This window comes from Aulonocara stuartgranti, assembly GCF_965226115.1.
Source record: "Aulonocara stuartgranti genome assembly, chromosome: 5".
NCBI classification, from domain to species: Eukaryota; Metazoa; Chordata; class Actinopteri; order Cichliformes; family Cichlidae; genus Aulonocara; species Aulonocara stuartgranti.
In genome coordinates, this window is record NC_138943.1 from 23,958,129 (window position 1) to 23,982,500 (window position 24,372).

The 24,372-nt window shown below is 39.9% G+C and overlaps 3 protein-coding genes across 5 annotated transcripts in view; 2 read left to right on the top strand and 1 right to left on the bottom strand.

The window, feature by feature from the left end:
* Positions 1-258: 258 nt before the first annotated feature.
* Positions 259-2,718, top strand: il19l (interleukin 19 like). 2 transcript variants are annotated; one of them, XM_082533075.1, is made up of 6 exons: positions 259-624; positions 922-1,110; positions 1,229-1,291; positions 1,468-1,620; positions 1,721-1,783; positions 2,592-2,718. In XM_082533075.1, exons 2-6 carry the CDS (start codon positions 949-951, stop codon positions 2,685-2,687), a joined length of 537 nt encoding a protein of 178 aa, XP_082389201.1. In that variant the 5' UTR covers positions 259-624; positions 922-948; the 3' UTR covers positions 2,688-2,718. The 2 variants fall into 2 exon arrangements, with proteins under 2 accessions (XP_082389201.1, XP_082389200.1); XM_082533074.1 differs by lacking the exon at positions 259-624 and having other exon boundaries at positions 631-1,110.
* Positions 2,719-17,984: 15,266 nt separating this feature from the next.
* Positions 17,985-20,106, top strand: il10 (interleukin 10). 2 transcript variants are annotated; one of them, XM_082534396.1, is made up of 5 exons: positions 17,985-18,404; positions 18,564-18,623; positions 18,722-18,886; positions 19,527-19,589; positions 19,709-20,106. In XM_082534396.1, exons 1-5 carry the CDS (start codon positions 18,240-18,242, stop codon positions 19,802-19,804), a joined length of 549 nt encoding a protein of 182 aa, XP_082390522.1. In that variant the 5' UTR covers positions 17,985-18,239; the 3' UTR covers positions 19,805-20,106. The 2 variants fall into 2 exon arrangements, with proteins under 2 accessions (XP_082390522.1, XP_082390521.1); XM_082534395.1 differs by having other exon boundaries at positions 17,985-18,623.
* A 4,240-nt stretch (positions 20,107-24,346) lies between these two features.
* Positions 24,347-24,372, bottom strand: part of mapkapk2a (MAPK activated protein kinase 2a) — a 36,427-nt gene continuing 36,401 nt past the window's right edge. The window contains exon 10 of the mRNA XM_082532222.1: positions 24,347-24,372. This exon is cut by the window's right edge and continues 1,795 nt beyond it. The gene's annotated coding sequence lies outside the window, so the exon portion shown is untranslated.

The window sequence follows — 24,372 nt, forward strand, 5'->3', positions numbered from 1 at the left end:
TGATGTCAGAATGCCCTTCGAGTAAAAAGACAAAAGTCAATGAGAGGCTTTATTTCCAGTATACACCCAGAGTGTTATGCAACATTTGGAAGTAGCTATACCAATCAATCTGAAATCTAAAAGAGACAAGAAATAAAATGATATTGCCACAAAACACTTCCTTTTACAAATTAATCACATTAAAACAACACAGACTTTAAAAGCTCGTAAGGCAAATGATTCAGGGAGTGACGTCTTAATGCGGAAGCTGCAGCAGCTTCAGTTTAAATGATGAAACTCTAATCTAGCAACAATGATTACTCATTCATTATTTACATTACGCATCACTGAGAGTGAAAGTTTTTCTTCACAAAGACAGCACTACTCATCAAAGAGGAGGAAATCAGCAATAATTCTTTTTTCCATTCTTCCAATCAGAGACTGAAACATGACCGGGAGTTCCTTTAATTGCACCAGACTTCCTCCTCCTGTAAACTCATTCACATGCATGCACCTGTGGAGTCCCATGCATGTTTAACCTGGTGAAAAGAAAAATCCCCTTACTCCACACTATAAGAGGACACAGGATGGAGGCCCAGAGACACAGCTTCACCAGAACTCTCCCTCTGAGTGACACACGCACAGGTGAGTCTGAATACAGGTGATACTTCTCCAGGCAATGATGATGGCAGCTGATGGACTTGACATAGTGTTTCCTTTATTCTGGATATTGGTAGTTTATAAACAGTTTTTTTTTAAATGATCCAATATCCATTTATGAATCTATAAATGCTCATAAAGTATTTTTTAATTTGTGGATTTGAAGTTTTTTATCTGTTTTGATGATCTGAGGAAACAGTGATGAACCTTTTTCCTAAATTAATCAACAATCAACAATTTTACACAATACACAATTCTTACAAACCGAAACGCTTCTGTTAGCTTTCTCACCAGATCGCCATCATCAGGATGAAGATGCTTATCGGCTGCTCTGCTTCCTTCCTCCTCCTCCTGCTGCTCAGCTGTCTGACTGAACCTGCTGAGAGCCGAACTCTGCATCTGGACAGCTGCTCTGTCAGTGTTCACACACACGAGCTGCGCAAATACTACGCACACATACGATCAAATGCGGTGAGTTCAGTCATGCAATCAAAACCTCTGGCAAGAGCTTGCACAAGTGTAACGTCAGATTAAAGTGGCAGAAAGTCGTTGTAACTGATCCTTTGTTTTTCTTTTTCTTTTGTGATAGATTTCAGAAGACAACGAGATCGGAATGAAACTTCTGGATAGATCACTGATGAAAAATGTTCAGGTGAGCTCTTGCGTTGTGTTGCCACTCAGTCATGATGATTTGCTTTTTAGATTTACTTTTGCTTCCCTTTTTTTGACAAGTGTCTTCCACATATTAAGTCTCTATCACCAGAATATGGATTCTGAAGATAGGTTGTGAAAGGTGCTAGAATCTGACTTTCGCCATGTCCCCCTCAGGACGGTCAGACATGCTGTTTCCTGCGTCTTGTGTTGCGTTTCTATGTTGAGAGAGTGTTCAGCAACTATGCCTCATCTGAGCCACAACAACAACGCTGCTCCAGCGCTCTGGCCAACGCTTTCGTGAGCATCAGAAGAGACATCCATAAATGTGTAAGTTTGCTCTCCAGTCTCAAAATGTGCTTCTTCTTCTTCTTCTTTTAATGAAAAGCTGTCATAGATTGTAATGATAATTGTGCTTTTCTGTGTATAGCATTGCCAATGTGGAGAAGAAACCCAGAGAACAATTGATTCAGTGCATGCTGAGTTTATCAAGGTAAGACACACAATAAAATCTAAAATGACTTCCTGTCTTAGACGCTCAATAATAAGCTCCAACATCAGTTGTTGTAATTTTCCTAATATGACCTAGTTAGTTAGGGAAAAGTTGTGAGCTGTGAAACTTTGTTGTATGTCAATAATATCTTTATTAATGTTACTTTTTGTCTTGGATTTCAACAAGAAACAAACACAAATGGGTTACTATACAGAAACACAGCACACAGAGAAAATACCTAAATCTATAACTCACTTCAAATAAAACAGCCAAAAACTGCAATGATTTCTAAATCTTGTAAACTAAATTTTATTCACAATAGATTCTCTGAGTCTTTTGATGATATTATATTCTTGGTGTCCTGCAGATGACGAGATAATCAAAGCAGTTTTACTTTATTCTGAAATGATTCAACAATTAGCCGATGTTTTTGCAGATAGTTTCATCTTTGTCCATCTTTAGCTGTGAGAAACTCTGCCACTCTAAGAGGCCCGTTTTATACCCAGTCACGCTACTGACATGCTGCCAATAAATTTAATTAGTTGCAAAATGTTCCTCTATTGACTTTCTCAGCCTTTTGTTGCCCCTGTCTCGACTTTTTCGACGTGTGTTGTTACCTTCAGATTCAAAATCAGTTCATTTTTTTCTCAGCTTAAACCTTTGATATTATTTCTGTGTTCTATTGTGAATAAAATCTGAGTTTATATGATAAGAGTATCACCTGCTTGAAAGACACACGTGTTGTTTTCAGATCTATTTTCTTATCTAACTCTTCCACTTTTCCCTTGTTCCTCTTTCTGCTGAGCAGCTACAAGCAAACAGGGCAGCACAGAAGGCAGTGGGTGAACTGGACACTGTGCTGGAGTGGCTGGAAGCACTGGGACCCAAAACTCAAAGAAATTGAGCTGCTCTTTACAAATGTGCTAATTTAAGTTTTGTGGCATGTTGCATTTCTATGTTTTCACTTGAAAGAACTTGATACTTAGTTTTTTATTACCGTTTTTTATCCACTAATGTGGACTGAAATTGTATGCTATATTTATAACTAAACAAAAACGTGTATACTTCTGAGGAAGCTGTTACTGTAAGATTGTTTACTAGACTTAAATGTTTGTTTTTATTTTTGTAAATACTTTAATTTAAAAATCAATTAAAGAAAAATACAACTGTATTGTGCTCTCTGAGAGTTTCCTGTCAACAGCTGATGTCTGCTCTTCATTACCATCTAGTGGCCATCAGTGAAAATTCAGTGTTGCTGTTTGTCCGATACTAGATTAGGTGCCTGCTCGTGTGTCTGCTTCTGTGCTTTCTGAAATTGTCTCAAATCAGTATTCATGGTGTAGCCCACATTTTATCACAGTCTAGTATTCTGCTTCGCACAAACGCTGACAGTATCTGGGAACATGTGGACAAATTTCTTTAGTCTGTTGTCAGGACTGACATCAGTCCAAAGGCATTGTTTATGATTTTTATGATATTTGGGATTTAGTGTTAAAGGGGATCTTTTAAAGTCCAGACACGATAATGTTATGGCTGGAAGTCATGGTGATGCTTCCTCGGATATATAATCTATGTTTGAAAGAAGAGAAGAGAAGAAGAGAAAAGAGAAGAGAGAATGTGTTTCACTTACTGTTATCAGATCAAATCCATTTAATCTGATGTGTCTTTTTTATGTGCAGCAGATGTACAGCTAGTAGATAACTTGATCTGGCAGGCTGCTCTGCCTTATGAGCTTCTTAATGCGCGGTTTGTTTTATGCCTGTAATACTGTATGACTGGGCCTATTTGCCCCAATAAATCACCTGAGAACAAATACGCCTGTCACTTCTGCAAAAAGAATTAATTGAGGGACATTATCTCACACACATGCTTTCACGAATAAGAGCGGATGTGTAGCAAGCCCTTTGGCTCTGTCTGAACAGACATCTGATTACTAGCTGCTTGAATATTTGCCAATACTGTGACTGTTGTGACAAATATTACAAAGGAAATTGCTTCCTCTGATCATTAATCACTGCAGCAGCAGAAGCAACAGACCTGTAACAGACTATACATGTAATCATGTCTTACACAGGAACAATAACACCTCAGAAGGTATGTTAAAAAGAAGCACAGGGGGGAAAATGAACACCTACTTACTGAAATTCTCATGTTCTGTGAATCCATAAATGGTGCTGCTTGCATTTTTTTTCACTTTGCTGATAAAGGTTCATTTGGAGTAAAAGTGAAACCTAAGTTAGGAAGTTCTAGCTAAAATGTTGTACTATCTTTCTTCGAAACTTGTGGCCAAGTTTTCCTCTTCTGGTGTCACAATCTGCTGAAAAATGAAAATGAGATAAGTACATGATGTGTAGGATCATATTGTACAGATCTTTTACTTAGACATGAATCTATGTGCTCAGTTTCAGAAAATGTTAGCCAACTGATATATAAGTGATTGGACTGTTGATACTTACAACAATGTATGAGAACATTTATTTATATCCACTGTAAAGAAACTATTCTTAAGGAGGGGAAACAGGCTGAAGTACCAAATAACACAAGAACTGGACTGAAGATTAGTGCCAACAGTGCTTCTCACCAACTGATTAATCTAATTGTAAAATTTGATTTCAGCCAGCTGTACTGGGAATCTTATCAAAATTGATGGAATTATGAAAGCGGGAGGGATTTGGGAACATGAATTTGCTTTCTGCCCCTACTCCTCAACAGAAATCTGTAATAACCCTTTTCCACACCTAATGGTACAGATAAATTACTTACACAGTGTATGGATATTTACAGAGTTCGCAGCAACCACAGAGAGGAGTTTGCGGATGGCCAAAGAAACTCTCACCCTCTGTTCCTAGAAAGCTTTCTCGAAACAGTTTTCAGAATGTCGTTTCTCATTTGATTCATCAGCTCCCTTCTACGTCTTTCTCACTCTGTTCCTTTTTTTCTTGCTGGTTCAGACCAGGTCAAAAAAAAGTTTGACGGATATTGCAGACGGATGTATCACGATTTATGCCAGCAGTTCCGATCACTCATCCCAAGCATGGTGAAGGTATTATTTGACTTAACCAAACTGATTGTGATGGGTTGCAAAGAGTCAGGATCAAATGTTCCAATCTAAAACATGTCATACTCAAACATATCTCCTAACAGGCTGCTAGTGCTTTTGCAATCACCATTCTTCACCATTTAGGGAAATGCTGGTTTCTGTTCAATTCTGTTTCCTTGGAAGTATTACAAAAGCTCATGAAGACCCTCAGTGGTGGGCGGCGTGGGCCACTATTTCACTAGCAAGCACCCTCGTTAGGGTGTGGAGGTGACTTAACACTGCGGATAACAATCAAGGCAGATACGAAAATTTGACAAACCGAGAACGAGGAAATTGATGACTTAGAAACCGCACCTTGCCGAGACAACGAAAACATAACAGAACATACACAGAACAGAGGACTGCAAATGGCTGCTGACATTCATCACACTTCAGTTTAGTACAGAGCTACAACGTTGGACTTATTCAGCTGGATATTATATCAGCATCATCTGGTTTCAGGCACTGTGCTAAAAATCGCTGATGGCAGATTCTCAGCACCTGACAGCACTCGTGTGTGACAGGATTAGAAACTGAGTTTTGAAGGGGTGAAGGGTTCAGACCAAAACTTACAACGAAACATCTGAAATATGCAGAACAGGCAGATGCAAGATAAGATTCGCTCTTTTTTTTTCAGTAAAGCAAAGTGTGAAGGGGAAAGATTTGGCACTGTTTAAGTTGTCAGTTACATTTAACAGGGTGGTGTGAAACATTGACAAACTTTTTTTTTTAACTCCTGGCACAGATGCATTTTGGTAGTATTATGAAATCGCATACATCTTTTAAGTCAAAGTCAGGAATTCATTTTTATGGTTACTGTGCTGTGTTAAACTTTGTGTGGTTTGCATTTTGTAACATGCTGTTTCAAAAATAAGGAACAAATTGTTAAAAACTCTAATAGACTAATATGGTCTGAAAAGAGAAGCAAGAATGGAAGTGCTTTAAATTTGCTTAAACATGAAAAATCCTCTGGTTGCAAGAAAAGTTGAACTCTGTAGAAGTCCTCAAGAAAATGACCCTACTCTTCACTTAAGTTAAATATTTTGAGCTTGTAACAGTTTGTTTTCAGTTTACATTTCATCTAAAATCGTCTTGTTCTGCATTCAGATGAACTAAAACACCGTGATTATCCTTTGCAAGTCCTCTAGGGTCCATGCAAAAATCCCTGTGACCATATAGACTTGTGTGTGACTTGTTAGACTTCAAAGAGGCGTAACAAATATGACCAAAATAACACCTCAATACATGTTTTTTGTCCCGTCTTCCTCCCCTCACTCCCAACCAGTCACAGCAGATACCTTCACAGCCAAATGGTGTAAAATGCCAAGACAGTGCAGTAAAAGCCCAACCAAACTGCATCCATCTCTTGCATATAGAACCGTACGTCTCATGACAAATTCAGTTCAGTTCAATTCATTTAGCATTTCTAACACCAGTAATATACTTTAAACAAATCAACCTGAGGACTCATCAAGGTGGGGGAAGAAACTGACGGGGCTCCTGAGGAGGGATTTTCTTTTCACTCCTTCCTTTATATACAGACACAACGAAACACAACACACATTTTAATTTGTTTTGGGGGGTTTTCTAGAGTCTTTTGTTCCCACATGCTCTCCTGCTGTCTCCCCCTTCCTCTTCACCCTCTACACCACAGACTTCAGCCACTGCACAGAGACCTGCCATCTTCAGAAGTTTTCTGATGACTCTGCGGTGGTTGGATGCATCAGCAGGGATGATGAGACAGAGTACCGGGCTGTGGTCGACTCCTTTGTCACGTGGTGTGAGCAGAATCATCTGCAGCTCAACGTGGCAAAGACCAAGGAACTGATCGTGGACTTCAGGAAGACCAGGAAACACTTGACCCCTGTTTCAATCCAGGGGGTCAATGTTGACATTGTGGAGGACTATAAATACCTTGGAGTACACATTGACAATAAACTGGACTGGGCTAAAAACACCACAGCACTTTACAGGAAGGGCCAGAGTCGTCTCTATTTTTGAGGCGACTGAGGTCCTTCAACATCTGCCAGAAAATGCTCAGGATTTTCTACGAGTCTGTTGTGGCCAGTGCGATCCTCTATGCTGTTGCATGCTGGGGGAGCAGGCTGAGGGTAGCAGATGTCAACAGACTCGATAAACTGATCCGTAAGGCCAGTAATGTTTTGGGGATGGAGCTGGACTCTCTCAAGGTGGTGTCGGAGAGGCGGATGTTGTCCAAAATAAAGACAATGTTGGACAACACCTCCCACCCACTCCATGACATGCTGGTCAGTCACAGGAGCACGTTCAGTGAGAGACTGAGAGTACCAAAGCACCACTGAACGACAGGAAATCTTTCCTGCCTGTGGCCATCTCCCTGTACAACGCATCCACTTAACACACTGTTTACTGCTACAACTGCACGTTTCTTTTTTAGCTATTTATTAATAAGTGACTTTATGTATATGTATATATATATATATATATATATATATGTGTGTGTATATATATATGTGTGTATATGTATGTATATATATATGTGTGTATATGTATATATGTATATATATATAGGGCAGCACGGTGGCATGGTAGTTAGCACTGTTGCTGCACAGCAAGAAGGTCCTGAGTTCAATTCCACCATCAGGCCGGGGTCTTTCTGTGTGGAGTTTCCATGTTCTCCCCGTGTTTGCGTGGGTTCTCTCCGGGTACTCCGGCTTCCTCCCACCGTCCAAAGACATGCAGCTTGTGGGGATAGGTTAATTGATTAATCCAAATTGTCACTAGGTGTGAATGTACAAGTGAGTGTGAATGGTTGTCTGTCCCTGTGTGTTAGCCCTGCGACAGACTGGCAACCTGTCCAGGGTGTACCCCGCCTTTCGCCCTATGACAGCTGGGATAGGCTCCAGCTCCCCCCGCGACCCTGAAAAGGATAAGCGGAAGCGAATGGATGGATGGATGGATGTATATATATATATATATATATATATATAATCGTAACTTGTGGCTTGAGTCTGATGACACTCTGGTTTTTGCTATGACACAGAGACAAGAGTTTTCTAGTTTTTCTATAGAGAAGTGGTTAGGTACTCTTGGAGGGAGGGGGGACTTTCAGAAACTTTTAAACTTATATGTTATTGAAAAAGATTGTGACTGAGTCACTGTGGATCACTGTGTGTGTATATATATATATATATATATATATATATATATATATATATATATATATTAGGGGTGCAACGATACACAAAATTCACGGTTCGGTTCGATACTTTGGTGTCACGGTTCGATATTTTTTCGATACAAAAAAAATGTTCATGCCTTTTTAATTTGTCATTTATTAAAATTATAAATATATATTTTAACTCAAAAGTACAGTTTTTAAATTTAACCCTAACCCTTGTGCGTGTTTTTTATTTTGACAGCGAATGCGCACCTGCGGACCACTTATGTGCAGCCCTGGTTATTTAGCTCGTCATATTGCAGCCACAGAAATTCTTTTGTCCATGAAACCATAAAGCTGCACTTTCTTTTTGCCTTATAGTCTGATTTGTCATAACTTCTCCGTTTTGTGGTAAGCTTTTCTTTGGCTGTCACTTCTTCACCCTGACCTGTCTTATTTGGCTCAGCAGAACTAAAATATATATCCTGCTGCTTTTACACACGCACTCACAGCTCAGCGATTCTCTGCGCGATCAACCTCTCACAAGTTTAAGCTTGCTGCGGGAGATTTCACTTGTCATGTTTGCATAGTAAGCTACCAATTAATAAGACGATGTCAGAGGAATTGGTGCACAAATTATCATCACTCACAGATCAGTGCTGTCATTGCAAAGTGAAAGCAAAAAAACAAGCGCAAATTCAAACGCGATTTCAATATGTCACATATTGACAGTGGCTCACCGATGCCAATGACATAATTACCCAGCTACATTTCTGAAAGAATGCAAAAGCATTGACATATATTTTTCCTTCCTACAATAGCCCGACGGGCAGGGAAGAGATAGATTTTGGTAGCCCGACTGAAAAGATCGCTAGCCCCGGGACGTCGGGCTAGCGATATTGTGAGCCCTGTATCTGATTGAGGAATCACTCATCTTTGGAAAAGAGAGTTTATTACAGAGAAATGTCTCTTTCCAAAATAAAAGCTATACTATCCGCTTCTTCTGGGCTATATTCTCAGCAGCATATTAAACATATAAGGAGAATCATGTGCTAACAGCTGTCTAAATGACTCGGCTAAAGTTAGTAGCATGCTTGCTTTTTTTGTCTGCTTCCACTTGTCTTTGCACTAGGATGATGTCGGCGTAAATGTGCAGTCATATTCGTTGTGTTCCCACTAGTGCTTTCAGGTTAATCTCGTTGAAATGACCTTAACGCCACAACACGGCAAATCTCCGTTAACGAGCTACCGCCGATCGCCCTGTGCATGGGGCTAGACGGCCAACACGTTAACGAGCTAACTGCGCTAACACACTAGTTCCCACCCATGTAATTGAGCATTGCATGGCACATCCAACATACTGTTTTACTTTAGTGCATGACTCGCTTACCTTCAGGGTCATACGTCCCATGAAAACCAAAATAATTCCAAACGCCAGATCTGAATGAGGGTGGGGGAGGTCCATGTTGCAAGGAGAGCTTAACTTCTGTCTTGCTAGCTTGCCCTGCGCTCTTCCTTCTGACGATGCTGTCTGTGTTGAGCGCTCAGTGAATCTGCATTCGACTACTCCGCCTAGGCTGCGGAGTAGTCGAACGCAGATTCACTGAGCGCTCAACACAGACAGCATCGTCAGAAGGAAAGTTGATAAAATAAATTAAAAATTTTGTATTGTTCGATACATATGCGTACCGAACCGAAAGCACTGTATCGAACGGTTCAATATCGATACGAATATCGTTGCACCCCTAATATATATATATATATATATACATATATATGTATATATATATATATATATATATATATATATATATACATATATATATATATATATATATATATATATAGGGATGGGTACCGGTGTCCGGTGCCATGATGGCACCGGTTCTGACATAAACGGTAGTAACCAGACCGAAAAGCAGCGCACATTTCGGTGCTTTATTTCGGTGCTTTTTTTCCTGAGCTGTGATACACTTCTAGCCAATCATTTTACGTTTCCGAGGATAGTAGGCGGGGCCAGGTACGTACGTTCTTTTATGCAGAGCTACAGATTAAAAATGCCCAAGGCGAAGCGGTCAAAAGTCTGGCTGTACTTCACAGCAAAATATGCAAACTCAGCAGCCTGCAACAAGTGCTTTAAGCTGATACTGTGATACTGTCAAAGGAGGTAACACCTCAAATCCGATGAAACACCTGGCAACGCATAGCGTTTTTTTTTTTAAAAGCCGAGAAATGCGCCGTATTTGATGGCAGCAGCAGCCGTTCTTCTCTGCGTGAGTAGCTTAATGTTGTTTGTGTGTAATTTACGTTGAGTAGGCTAACCACGTTATTACATTAATGCATGTAAGGTGAACTAGCAAACATCATCATAGCTACATGCGGCTGTCTTCTTGTTTGATGGCAGATACTCCCTTCACCCTGGCCAAAAAGGCTAAAATGACCAAAGAAAAAGAGGGAAACAGCTAAACATGAGAGGTTTTTGGACAAAGTTTGTATTTTTTCCATTGTTTAAGCACTGCTTCCAGCTAAGAGTGATACCATATATGCCCCATAGCTGCAGAAAAGGCTAACATTGTTATCTTTTTACAAAAAACCAGCTGAATATGAGAGGTTTTTGGACCAATTTTGTGTTCTCCATTCTTTAAGCACCGGTTTGAGCACCGTTTGAGCACCGGCACCGTTTCAAAAGTACCGATTTGGCACCGGTATCGGATAAAACCTAAACGATACCCATCCCTATATATATATATATATATATATATATATATATATATACCTAACCACTTCTCTATAGAAAAACTAGAAAACTCTTGTCTCTGTGTCATAGCAAAAACCAGAGTGTCATCAGACTCAAGCCACAAGTTACAATTAACATGTAAACTAATACAACGTGCTTTACTGAATTTAATGAAAACCATTTTCTCCCTGCGACAGACTGGTGACCCTGTGTTAGCCGGGCCGGGCTCAAGCCCTTCCGTGACCCTGATAAAGATAAGCAGAAGAGAACGACTGGATGGGCACAATTTCTGATAATTTTTTTAAAATTCAGTTCAATTCAGGTTTATTTATATAAAACCAAATCACAACAAGAGTCACCTCAAGGTGCTTTAAATTGGAAGGTAAAGACCCTACAATATTAAGTAGTTGCTTCTATCTTTGGTAGTTTAATGGGTCTGACAATGCTATTGATGCTATTATTATGTAGGTCAATGATTCAGTAAATTCTGGCAGATCATTCCAGAGTCTTCCTGCTTTGCTCTTTCAGTTGCACATATAAAGACAATAACAGTGAAATTATGCACTCGTGCAGCTTAATTCTGGATAAAAGTCCGGCTGCTAACTTCTGCCCTGTCTAAAGTCAAGCAGTATTTTTTTCATTCAAGCAGATAAAAAGACTGTTGCATCCCTCCAAGTGTTATTGGGTGAAAGCATCTGTGTCTTTAATGAATGAAATAGACTGCATTTCTGGAACATTCCTACACTGACAGAACACAGGTCAGCGTGAGAGCATGAGACCCCATGTGCATAGCTACCATTTACAAAAAAAAAACCCACGCAGGTTTAACCATTTCCTTTCCAGTAAGTCTCCTCCCCCTCATATCTGTCCCATTTTGCTAGACATTAAGACAAGCGGGATGACTTCTAACATTCAGCAAGCACCTCTTTGGAAGTCTCACACAGTATTTCTGCTCTCTGAAGTCCACCTCTCTTTGGTGTTTCCTCCTGTCCATCATGGTCTCTCTCCAGAGGGCCTTTTCATCAGGCTCAAGAAATTGAACTTTTGACAGATCCAAGTGTGAGTAGTATTTCCAAATAACACTAACCCAGCATTATATTGTTTTGTAACACTAACCTGCACACTAGCCTGAAAGCTATTTTACTGATTTTTCTAACTGGATCTCCAAGTTAAGAGACATGCAGACATCAGAAATGTGATGCACTGGCCTCTACTGCAGTTTGTGCAACTTAAGTTGATTTTTAAGTTGTTGTTTTTTTTTACTGTTAAAGCCAGTAAAATGTGGGCATACTAGAGCTTATTCAGGAGCTGCTTTGCATTCGTTGGTTTCTGTTTTCGTACGTAAGCAGCCTAGCTTTTGTGCCTTTCAAGAATATATTTGATTAGGTCAGCATGCTGAGATGACTAAGCCTGCCTTCCTGATTTGTAAACTGTCAAAGATTCCCATGTTTTGTTTTATTTTGCATTGCTGAGAATTAAAGAGGAACACACTAAATAGGCATTTTTTTCTCTCTTTTTTTTTTTTGCATTGATCAGAGATCCCTAAACCGGATATAATATTGCCCCGTGGCTGCATTTGATCCACTTCAAAATCACACTGTTTGTGTTAGGGGACCGAATCCCAATACTCGTTGTGTCAAACATTGCTCCAACCCAAGGATCCGGTCCCCCGGCAGAAACAGAGTAATATTGTGCACGCTGTCAGGAGGATTACAGTGATTTATACATCAGAGAAGCCAAACAACCTCTGGCTAAGCAGATGGCACAACACAGAAGACCTACCTCCTCAGGCCAGGACTTTGCAGTCTATTCACACCAGCAGTTTACACCTCTTATGTACTGTTGGGGTTGGGGAAACCTGCAGCAAGCTGAGACTGAAGAAATCACTTGGATGCGTGACAAGACGTTTTTCCCATTAAAAACGCCACGTCCAAATGAACAGCATCAGCTTTTTGGAACGTGTCAATTTTTGCATCCAGAAAAGTACATCATGCTTTGTTTGTTTTCAGGACTCTAAATACATATATGATATATCCATGTATCCATATCCATGCAGCTCGAGTGCTCAAAAATAACATGCATCGTTTAATGATTCATTCACTCTGATTATTAAGGTGGTATAATATCAAAACACAATGGAATTCAAAGAATATCTATTCAATTGTCTGGAGTGGCTGTAGCTGAGAAGGGAGAGCAGGTCATCTGCTGATTGGAAGGTTGGTGGTTAGCCAGTCTGCATATTTGGCATGCAGACTGGAGTAGCCAGATTTGCATGGGCAAGATATTGCATGAATCCATCAGAGTGTGAATGTTACATAGAAAGCATTTGCACATAGAAAAAAAGTGATTGGGTGAATGAGGCATGTTGTATAAAGCACCTTGAGTGCTCACATAGGGTAGAAAAATGCTATGTAAGAGCCAGTTTACTTACCAAGTGTGTTTATATATAAAAAAAAATAAAATATCTGACGAACAGCAGACCAAGCATGGAATTAAAACGATAAGAATCTGTGAAACTGTGATTCATCATTACAGATGCACGGAGAAACTGTTATTTTTAATTTTCACTAATTCAGCATTTATACACTACATTAAAAAGGAATGTGGAAAACATGAGCTGTCACAATGAGCAGTTCTTACTTATATGCGGTTAACACCATCTTAGGCACATATGCAAATTACCAAATATGTGCATGTGCTTACGCACTTTGACTTTAAAAAAAAAAACCCGCTAATAATAAAGACAGTATGGAGAATGAAACCTAATTCTTGATCATATCAAACTGAAGCATATCAGTTACAAACCAGAAAGTAGATTAACAAGTGAGTAGGTCCGGGTCAGCTGAACACAGGGAATTTCAGAGTTTCCCCAGTTGACAGATGACGACTCAGCATGAGCGCAGGGCTACTTAAGTTTCACATCACACCGATACGGGTTTTTCATACTGCTTGTACAGCTCTGCAGAAATAATAAATTTGTTGACAACGTTTTATTTATTATTGCATGCTTGTGTATGTGCATGTGTTATTCTGTGTGTGTGTGTCAGGTTAAAACCACTTAGGTATTGGCAAAAAGCACTTGAATAAATGTGTGTGTGAATGAATGAGGACTGTGGTGAAAACCACTTCAAGTGCTCAAATAGAGTAAATAGCACCAGTCCGTTTGCAGTCAAGTGTGCATTAAATAAATAAATGATGATGAATTCGTTTTTTCATTTCCATCACTAAGCAGAGCACATTCATCACAGTGAGTAAGCTGGGAGGGCAGTTCAGTGACTGAAGAATTACTCGTAGTTCTCTGTTGGTCAACTACAGGGAACGAAGATGAAGCTCCAAGAAATTTGCTCTTTTACTGTTCTGAGCATTCTTCAAAATAGGCATCGATCCACCCCGTTACCAGCTGTCAGATCAGATCTCATGCAACTTGTTACCACACCCATCCATGTGAGTGTGACTGGCGGTATCAACGATACTTACTGACCCTGGTCATAGAAGATGCATTTCTGATCATTTCCTTTTTGAGAATTTCTAAAGCTACACAAAACTAGTGAAGACACACACACTCACACTTCATAACAATTGTTTATGTTTATATAACCAAAGCCACAAAATATAAACAATAACTGAAACATACCTGAGAAGAGTTGTGTGCTACAAATGAGGGGGGGGGGAGAGTACACATACGCGCACACACACACGCATTCAAACGGACAAACAATGTGAAAGTGAAAGAGGAGTGTGGTGAATGTGACTGTAAAGACGCGTTAGTTTCTGATAAACTGACAAAAAATGTGATGCACAAGGCTGAGGAAAGGCATAACTACAATACAGAGTGCAAGTCATCAGGTCTGCAGAGCACAAGAAATTCACATTCAGACGCATTGTTATATCAGCTCATTTCTGTCAAGTTCCAGGAGTGGGTTAGGTTTCAACTGGATGTGATATCAGCAGTAGTTTCATGTAAAGTGCTGAAAATCGCTGACAGCAGATTCTCAGCACTGGTGCATGACAGCATCAGCAAACTGAGGTGAAGGGTTAAGCGCAAAGACAACAGAGACACCTAATTATTTACAAGGCATACGCCTCCCAGCCGACTGTTACAACAAAGCGACAAGATGCAAGATAAGCTCTGGCTCTGCTTTGTCCCCATTTCATTGAAGCAAATTGTGAACAGGACATGAAAAGGGATGTGTTGGCAGAAGAAAACCGTTGTATGGTGTGGGAAATATCACTGCTAAAGCACTTCTTTGCGGTTTCGTTTGACAGGTTACCTTTTACAGACTGAGATGAAGACGCCGCTTAACGAAAATGTTAACTTTCTGACAGCGCAGATTCTTTTTCATAGTATTGTCATATTGCTAAAACAAAGAGATAAAACTTCACGCCTGTAGCTTTCATCTATATTTTGCAGCGTTCTAGTGTGAAAGTCACAAGTCTGTCAGTTTACTTTATTTTATATTAAAATGAGACAGAAATGCAAATGTCACCCGAGAAAGGCAGCTATATTAAAGTGTATGCGGTTTTCCTTTTTTTGGTGCTACATACTGATTCAAAACCAGGAAACAGCTTGTTACAATGTGACTGATGGAGGACTGATGTAACCTCTGTACCAGAACAGAGAAGTCGACTATAAAGTGCCTTAGCCCTTAAAGAATAAGACCCAACTTCTCTCTTGATTTATTACCTCAGTAAATACTTTGACCTTTTAGCACTGTGTTTTCAGTTTCAGTAACATTTCCCTTGCCTTAGATTGCTGTTAAGATTTTTTTCAGTCTCAAGAAGAGTTTTTGCTTGCTACAGGCTGCATGGCAGCACGGTCCTGAGTTTAATTCCACCATCAGGCCAGGGTCTTTCTGTGTGGAGTTTGCATGTTCTCCCCGTAAACAGGAATGTGTTGCAAGAGGCTACAGTTTACATGGGCTCATCACAACTGGTGAGATTGGGAAAAACGTCAGGTGTGATGAGTCTAGATTTGTGCTGTGACATTTGGATGGCAGGGTATTGCATCAACAGTCAGGCTGCTGCTGCTCGTATAATGTTCTTGGCGCACTTTAGTACCATCTTAGCATCACTTAACTGCCACAGCCTACCTGAGCATTATTGGTGTATTATTGGATCCTTACTGGGTATGTTCATCCCTTTGTGATCCCAGAGTATCCATCTTCTCATAGACACCTTCAGGAGGTTATCATGTCCCAAAGCTCAAATCATCTCAAACTGGTTTCTTGAGCATGACTTTGAGTTCACTGTACTCGAATGGCCTCCACGATCACAAGATCTCAGTCGAACAGAGCACATTTGGGATGCGGTGGAACAAGAGATTCTCATCGTGGATGTGCATAACTGTCAAGTGAATATGAACCGAAATCTCTGAGAAATGTTTCCGACACCTTGCTGAATCTGTGCCACGAAGAATTGAAGCAGTTAAGGCAAAAAGGTTTCCAACTTAGTACCTACAACAGGAAGGTGTGGTGAAATGCTTAACTGGAGGCATGAAGACGGTAGCCCACAAACCAATGGATGACATCATTTTTGCTAATCTTTTGCATATGGTTTCAGGTATATCTCGTGGCAAACGGGATTAGCATTACTAATACCAGTAACACAATTTCAACCTGAACTAATCATACCTTGATAACACCTCAGTTCTGTGAATGGCAGGTCTGAAGACCTCATTTATTGTGTGGTGTGGGTTTCTATTACTCAGGAGTTTATCTGGTTAAACATCTTATGACAAAAGATTCTGACTAACAACTTAAAATTTGTCATTTTCAGAAAAATGACGTATCAGACTAGTCAGAAGTATCTTAAAAGCAACTAATTATACAAATTATAAAATCACAATGCAGAGCGCATACATGCACTGATGTGAAGTATGAGGCGTTTCCCATGAACTGGTCACTGCTGATTCATTTATTTTACGTGGAGTAACTTCAGCTGTTCCCTTACTTCCTAAGGTGTTGCCCCATGCATAGATTTTACGCTGGATTGGCCTTAATGACATAACCATGGGACCAAACGAGAGTACACTAGCTCATGACCCTCTAAGGATGGAGTTTGTCGGCTCTCGGTCTCAAATCAGGGCTCTTTTACACGTTAGCGAATGGGTTAACGACTACACTATAGATTTCACAGATAATAGATATCGTGGATAGATTTGACCACTTCTTGATTTTTCTCTCCCTAACCCAAACCATAACATGTTCCCTTGCTCTGTTTATTTTTTGTAACAAACTGAAAGTTACACCATAATTTAGACATTTCAAATCTTCTGCCTTCAAAAACAACTTGAAACCCTTTTATTAAATCTCTTATTACAATATTATTGCAAAACTATGTATGTGTCACGTGTTAAATGAACTTTAGCTTGACCCTTCATTTGTCTGCTGACTGCAAAGTCTGTTTATCACACAGAGACGATCACAGAATGACCCCCCCCCCCTCCCCACACCCACACACACGGGCGTATTTTCCAAATGCCAGTGTTGCCTAACATGCACGGCCTAAGACGACGTGTGAATTGGGGAGATATCAAATTATCTGGACTGCTGGACATTCCATTCAAAAAAAAGTACTAAGGGGGAAATACCTCTTACACTCCCAACATTACTGAATCACTTCTCGGTGCGGTTTCTCTATTACAAATCTGAAAACATATATACATTGTTTTTAATGCAAAATGGTTCACTGAGAAAGGATTATGGAATCTAAGAAAGATTGCAGTAACTCCAACTCAAAGTGAAAAGCACTCTTATTACGTATGTCTGACATGCAGCGAGAATCCACAGCGTCATCATATTCAAACCACAATTCATGTCATTTCCATATGGGGGTTCGATTTCCTTTGTTATTGTGAATAGTCATACGTTGCTTTTCATGGACTTTAAACACAATTTTTACACTGAAAAATCAGTTTGGAGTTCTTTATCTGCTCCTTTTAGGAACTTAGTAGGGTCGATGCGTGTAAACTTGTCACTTAAAAGCAACAGGTTGAATAAAAATTCTAAATATATAATGATTATAATAAGGTGATGAAGGATAACTATATTTACTATTACTGGTAGTGGTAGCAGCATTTTTATTATATATGCAATATTATTACTATATGAAAAATCATTTTTTTTAAAACAAGCAAAAACCTATTGAATTATTGATCACAGAAAATGATGTCAGAGTTTATTTCCATGATGTCAATACCAACCCATATGATGGGAGTGGTAGAACATATGCAACACACTAGCTGCTTCTAGGCCAAAAAAAAATTCCCCTTCATGTATGAAGCATGTTTAACCATTTCTCTTCCAGTAAGTCTCCTCCCTCGCCAGATTTTGCTATAAATTAAAGCAACTGATGAGCTCTAGTATACACATTTTTCTCTTCTGAGCAATTCAGCAAGATCCAACAAAGCCTTTTGTGCAGCAGCAGCAGGAGCATCAGCATTTCTGTGGACCAGCTATTCTCTTCATTCCAGCCAGAACACTTCAGCATCTTATCCAGCAGAATGACTTCTCAGACCGTCCTCCTGTGCGTCCTGGCGCTCGCGTCTTTCTTCAGCTCTGCTTTGTGCTCTCCTATGTGCAACAACCGCTGCTGCCGTTTCGTGGAGGGCTTCCCCGTCAGGCTCAAGAAGCTCAGACAGGACTATTCACGGATCAGAGATTTCTACGTGAGTAAAAGCACGTTCTCTGCAGGCATTTTTGCAGCATCACCAGCCTTCCCCACAGCGGGGATGCTGCACTTTCTCACTTCTGCCTGTCAGCCTTTGTGGGTGCACGGGTGTCTCACGGCGCACTTACTATTTTTTTCTCCTTCGCTGTTTTTGCAGGAAGCAAACGATGACTTAGACTCAGCGCTGCTAGATCAGTCCGTCGAAGACTCCTTTAAGGTAAGATTCTCGAGGGGGAAAAAAACCCTCTCCACAAAAAGTTTAGGATTTGATAAGAAAAGCATGAAAATAACCACGCTGATGTTCTGCTCCATCAGAGCCCGTTTGCCTGTTACGCCATGAACAGCTTACTGGAATTTTACCTGGACACGGTTCTGCCGACAGCCATGGCCGGAGTGACTGAAGACACCAAGAACTTAAAGCCTCACGTGGAGTCCATACAAGAAATTTTCAATACCCTGAAGAGAGATGTCACCCAGTGTGTGAGTATCTGACACGTGTTAACTCCCACAGCAAAACAAACCGTGTAAATATTCACCTTGCGCTGCTTTAAGGTCACGAGTATCCTCTGTAGAATACGCAAGTGCATGCCTTAAACTACCATTCAGTGGCTTCATATGACTTTTTTGTTATGTTCGCTCAAGTCGTTAAAGATGGCAATAAAAAAAAAAGCCGAGCAGAATTCAATAAAACTATTTACAAGTAATCACTGCAAAGTATGTTTGGTCAGGTGGATAGGGTTTGGTTGATAAAATACACCTATAAATTGAGTTATATATTGATTTTGATTTTTACTTTAAATAGCCGTTTGACTTTGTGATCATCTGCAAGGAAGTTAGCTTCTACTCTGCATTTACAAATATCCAATTTCTTAATTCATTAAACCAAAAAATTTCCAAGTACCCTGCGACAGGTTGATTCGGGTTTAAGTGAGTGCTCACAGAACGAGTCTTAATACTGCATTAGTCATGTGATTTTTGAAATGCACAAGTGTGCATCTTCCAGATTATGCAAAAAGGGAAGAGAAGAGACTGAATGTTCCCGCCTTAAGGTTCTTTTCTTAATGTTGTCCGCATGCAGATCACCAGTAGTAACATCATGTCTCTTTTGCTCTTCTTACAGAGGAACTACTTCTCCTGCAAAAAACATTTCGACATCAACAATCTGAACTCTACTTACACTCAGGTGAGTGTCAAAGTCACACATGCAGTGAGGCAATATTTGTAATCCTGATTTCAAAAGAATATGCATGCCTATACTTTTTGCCATTTGTACTAAGTGAACCTGTCTTTGCTCATATGCAGATGGAGAGCAGAGGTCTATACAAGGCCATGGGAGAGCTGGACATATTGTTTAACTACTTTGAGACATACCTGGCTTCTAAACGACACAGACAATAACCTCTGCTGGAAGACCTCCTGACCTAAATCAAGATATGAAGCTCATCTCTGGGAGAAACAGAACTTTTACAAGTATTGACAGATGTGAATTTTTTGTATGGGACTTACTGAACTGTTGTCTTTATTTTTTATGAGACGTTATAACCAATTTGTCCTATGGACAATTTTCTGTTAGGATCCTTTTGAATCATTATCATGCTGTTTTTAAAAAAGGACACTTTGTTATAATAATATTACATTTGTTATAATTATTTATAAAGATGTTTCATTCTGTGTTTTTTATATTTATTGTGCCTTCTGTTAAATTGAAATAAATTACTTTAATAATATGACAGATGTCTCTTTAGAGTTGCTTTCACGATATGTAAAAGCTGCTATGTTTGCCATTAAAAGGAATAGAGCACTGAATACATCACATCCTGCAGTATACGTGAGGAACCATAGACTGCACTGTCAACATGCTGATGCACTAACCTCAAACGTGACCCATATACATCACTTACCAGCAGCAACACTGCTGTATCTTAACTTACCGTAACTCCAACTAGCCAGCCTCACCCTCAATGGCATATGCACACTTGCATGCATGCAAAAGTAATCTCACTTAGTCACACACATTTAGAACAAAACTGACAGGCAAACTAAAACCACTCTGTCACAATGAAGGGAGCACAAAGTCATGGGGAGCAATTGCAGATTTATTTTGGGGAGGGTGTGGTGAAAGCATCATACAACAGTCAATGATCTGAACTGCAAATAAAGAAGAAGAAACTGTACACAGACACCTGTGTACTGTAGTATCTTTGACTGTTTTTTTGAAAGTGAAGCATCTACAAAACAAACTCACAAGCATCAGTGAGGTTCCAGACCTGACTCAGGGCTGCACTGAAACTACTCCAGGACATTTCGTCAGTCACTTGCTGACTCAACGTGGGATGAATAGTATCAATTCAGCAATGACAGTACCTTGCAAAAAGATATCATTCATAACTTTGTTCTAACAGGGCATTGCTATTTTTTTGACCTGTGCAAAAAGCAGTTTGTCAGCAGTGTTGTGGTCAGTGCTTTTTTTATTTCGATTTTTTTAAAGATGCTTGCAGATTCACACTTCAGTCACCCCCCGCCCCCCAAAGAGCTCTGGAATCGGTTCCACGTAAACCGCTTAAGATCACATCTGGTTGTTATGTAATGAGTGGACTTTCAGACAGCAGTAGCTTCAAAGCAGGCTGAGAAAAACTGAAGAATCATTTTCACAAGTATCACGCTGGTACTCTTTTACACTAAATATTCACATCCACCTAAAGCATGGCATTGAGCAGAATGCAACATCTCTGAATATTGTACAGGCATGCTCACGAACAGCAGGTCACAATAAAGAAAGCAATTAAAATATCTGTTCCTTGGGCAAATGAAATACGGCTGTGTGGAATCTTTGAAAATTAAGTTTCATGGTGTTTTCAGTGAATAGAACATTTTCACAGATGCATGGGTGTCTGATTTTGTTGACGGAAATATAAACAAAAAAAGTCTTTCACTCATCTGTTTCATAGATCACGTGTATAGGAAAGTAACAAACAGTGCACACAGACGCATATGTGTTCCGCACCCTGGAAAAAAAACATTTATTCAGAGGTTTCGGTACTCGATCACGAGGCAATTAATCAAAGGGAAGGTACCTCTTATAAGACTGGTTCTAAGGCTGCAAGTGCATATTGAAAGTTCAGTCAGTTTGCCGCTTCACTATATGGACAAAAACGGTCACCTTCACATTGCACCTACAGGAGGTTTTATGACATCCCATCCTACATCCGTAGGCAGAGCACCTATGATGTCTTCCGCTCTTCTGGGAAGGCTTTCTATGACATTTTGGAATGTGTCTCTGGGAATGATTGCCCACCCCCCAACAGTGGTGTTGGACAAGAGGCTTGACTTGCAATTTCTGTTCAATATTTTCTCAGAGGTGATTTTGATGGGGTTAAGGGAGGTCAGGGTTCTGTACAGGCCAGTCAGATTATTCCACACCAAACTCGTACTTTTTTTTTTTTTTAATTAATAGAAAAACAAAGTCTGTTTAGAAATCATGAAGCTATGTGAGGAAACAAAAGCATCTTCAAGAAGAAAAGGAAACAGCAGTCAGATGTCAAATAGACCAGCTATGATTCATTATTTTTAGAATAATTAAGATTCAGCATGTTTGCAAAGAATATTTCTACACACACATGCACCAAATTTAGATCCTTCAAAGACTGATACCCTTTAGATAGAAAGTGACAGACTCAATTATGAGTTATTAGTCCACCTTCTTGGCATGACACGATTAGTAAAAGGACACAGTGCATGACATGTCACTTTGTAGGCACAGTATGGATATTCTTCCTGGCAACCTTTCTGCATCGTTCACTGGAAAGACATCGGTGTGAGCTCTGATCATGTTGTGACGGATTTCACAAACACAATATTAAGAGCTGTTCCCCACACATTGCACAACTGGGTACTTGCTGAAAAAGGACATAACCATATTAGGTTATGTTCTGCAAATGACAAAAGTGCCACACAAAGCATGTGGTTGTCACAGTACGATCCTATTCTACTATAACTACTCACTGTATAACTGCATATAAGATGAATATCACAGTGTTTCATGGCAGAATATTAGCACAAAAACTGTTAATAATAACAATAACTATGACTTATTATTACTATTATTAATATTAATGAGGCATCTGATAGCTGCCAAATTCATTTTGTAGCACCACAATGAGCCTAAACATGCAGCCTCATTCACAGAGAACAATCTTGAAAAACAATCCAGCAACAGGTGGTCTGACTGCCATCAGCTCAGGTCTCATAGTCTGAGAATTACAGAGGAGCCACTGAGAGCCTGAATTCATAAGCTGTTCTCCAAAATAATTTATTTATTAAAGCTTGAAACCAAGAAAAAAAAAAGCAGCTTTTCTTAAAAACAAAAAACAAAAACAAGTTCTTTGGGTAGCAACTGAGAAATCAAAAGCCATCCATTGTATTATTTCTAGAAAGGCCCCTCACTTTGCTTTCCAGTATTTATAACTTGCACTATACTAAATGTATAGTGACACTTCCTTGTGCAACTCAGCTTTAAAGATCAAAACATGTTTCTCCAAGAAGCACACCTTTGTTACAGGGACCTAAAGAAAATTTATCAGAAAAACGTAATCAAAGCAACCGCACTAACCACAACATGCACGCTGGGCTGTTCTTGACAGTAAGATGATGTGGATTTCCATCACATGTGAAAGATAAGCCACTGTACATGCTAAAGTGACAACACAAGGATTCCATTTCATGTCTGGTTTACTCTGTGCTGCGGGTTTCTTGCTGAGGTAATGTGCCGCATCTACGGCTCTACTGTCTGCAGCAGGTCAAGTCAGAGCCGGCACGTACAAGAGGATGTGTGTTTGTGTGTGAGAATCAGGATGGCATGCCACTTCAAAGAACTCTGAGCTGTGTGTCACCAGCTCAGCTGAGAAGTCTCCATCCTCTACATTTCCCCACACCTTTTAAAAACAGTGAACACAACAATAACATATTGGAGGCCAACTTGCTGACAGTTTCCAGACCAGGAAAAATTATTTAATCACTTGTTTTTAAATTGATGAGGGGGGAAAAAAAACAAGCATCTAAACCAACTTCCTCTGATCGCATTTATCACAAATCACATCAGCTGCTGAGAATATTACTTTAGAAAACATGTACATATAGTGATGACATTTTACAATGCTGCTCATCTCTACCCACCCAGACCGCAGAAAGAGTCCGGGGACCCGTCTTTTGTGAAAAGCATGCCGAGTGGGCGCCCTAAGGTTCTGATGCATTTGTAGTGAGGGGTTGAATCTCCACAGGACTACTATTACAAGGGACTCCCCTGGGGCCCAATTTACCCCCTCTCTCACTTACCTGGCAGAGACACACGTCTTACAGAGATGACTGTGGGTTTCGTCACACTCAGAGCTGGAAGCTCAAAGTCTACAGTTGCCTTGCACCTGAACCATATGCACTAGCGGGAAACTGCTCTAAACACCCCACTGTTGGCAAATGTCTGTGTTGACTCAATGCCACTGTGCTGTTTTGCTACGCAAATGCGTATATTCCAGGAGTCACTCATTCTAGCAGGGATGATACAAACTGGTCACGAGTTGAGTCTGTGCACTTCGGCTGAAAGCCACAATTCCCAAATCGACACAAGAACCTGAATCATAACCGACAAGTGTTTCAGTTGAAAAATTCCCTGAATGTGGAGGCATAGGTCAAATATGAGGAAGATATTTTATATATATTTTTTTTTTTTCCCCCCGTATTTATTGAATTTCATAAAATTTCAGTTATACAACAAAACAGACTTGAAGTGCAAGACTTTCAGTTTTACTTTGAGGGCACCGGAAAAGGGTTTTAGAGCTCAAAGTCTTGGCTTTGTGATGAGATCTTGAATCCATACTATACAGAAACACAGGCATTCACACACAGATCCTGTTTTTTTCTTTAAAAGAAGAGATAAGAGAAAGTTGGTGTTTTATGGTTGTTGTTTTTTTTAA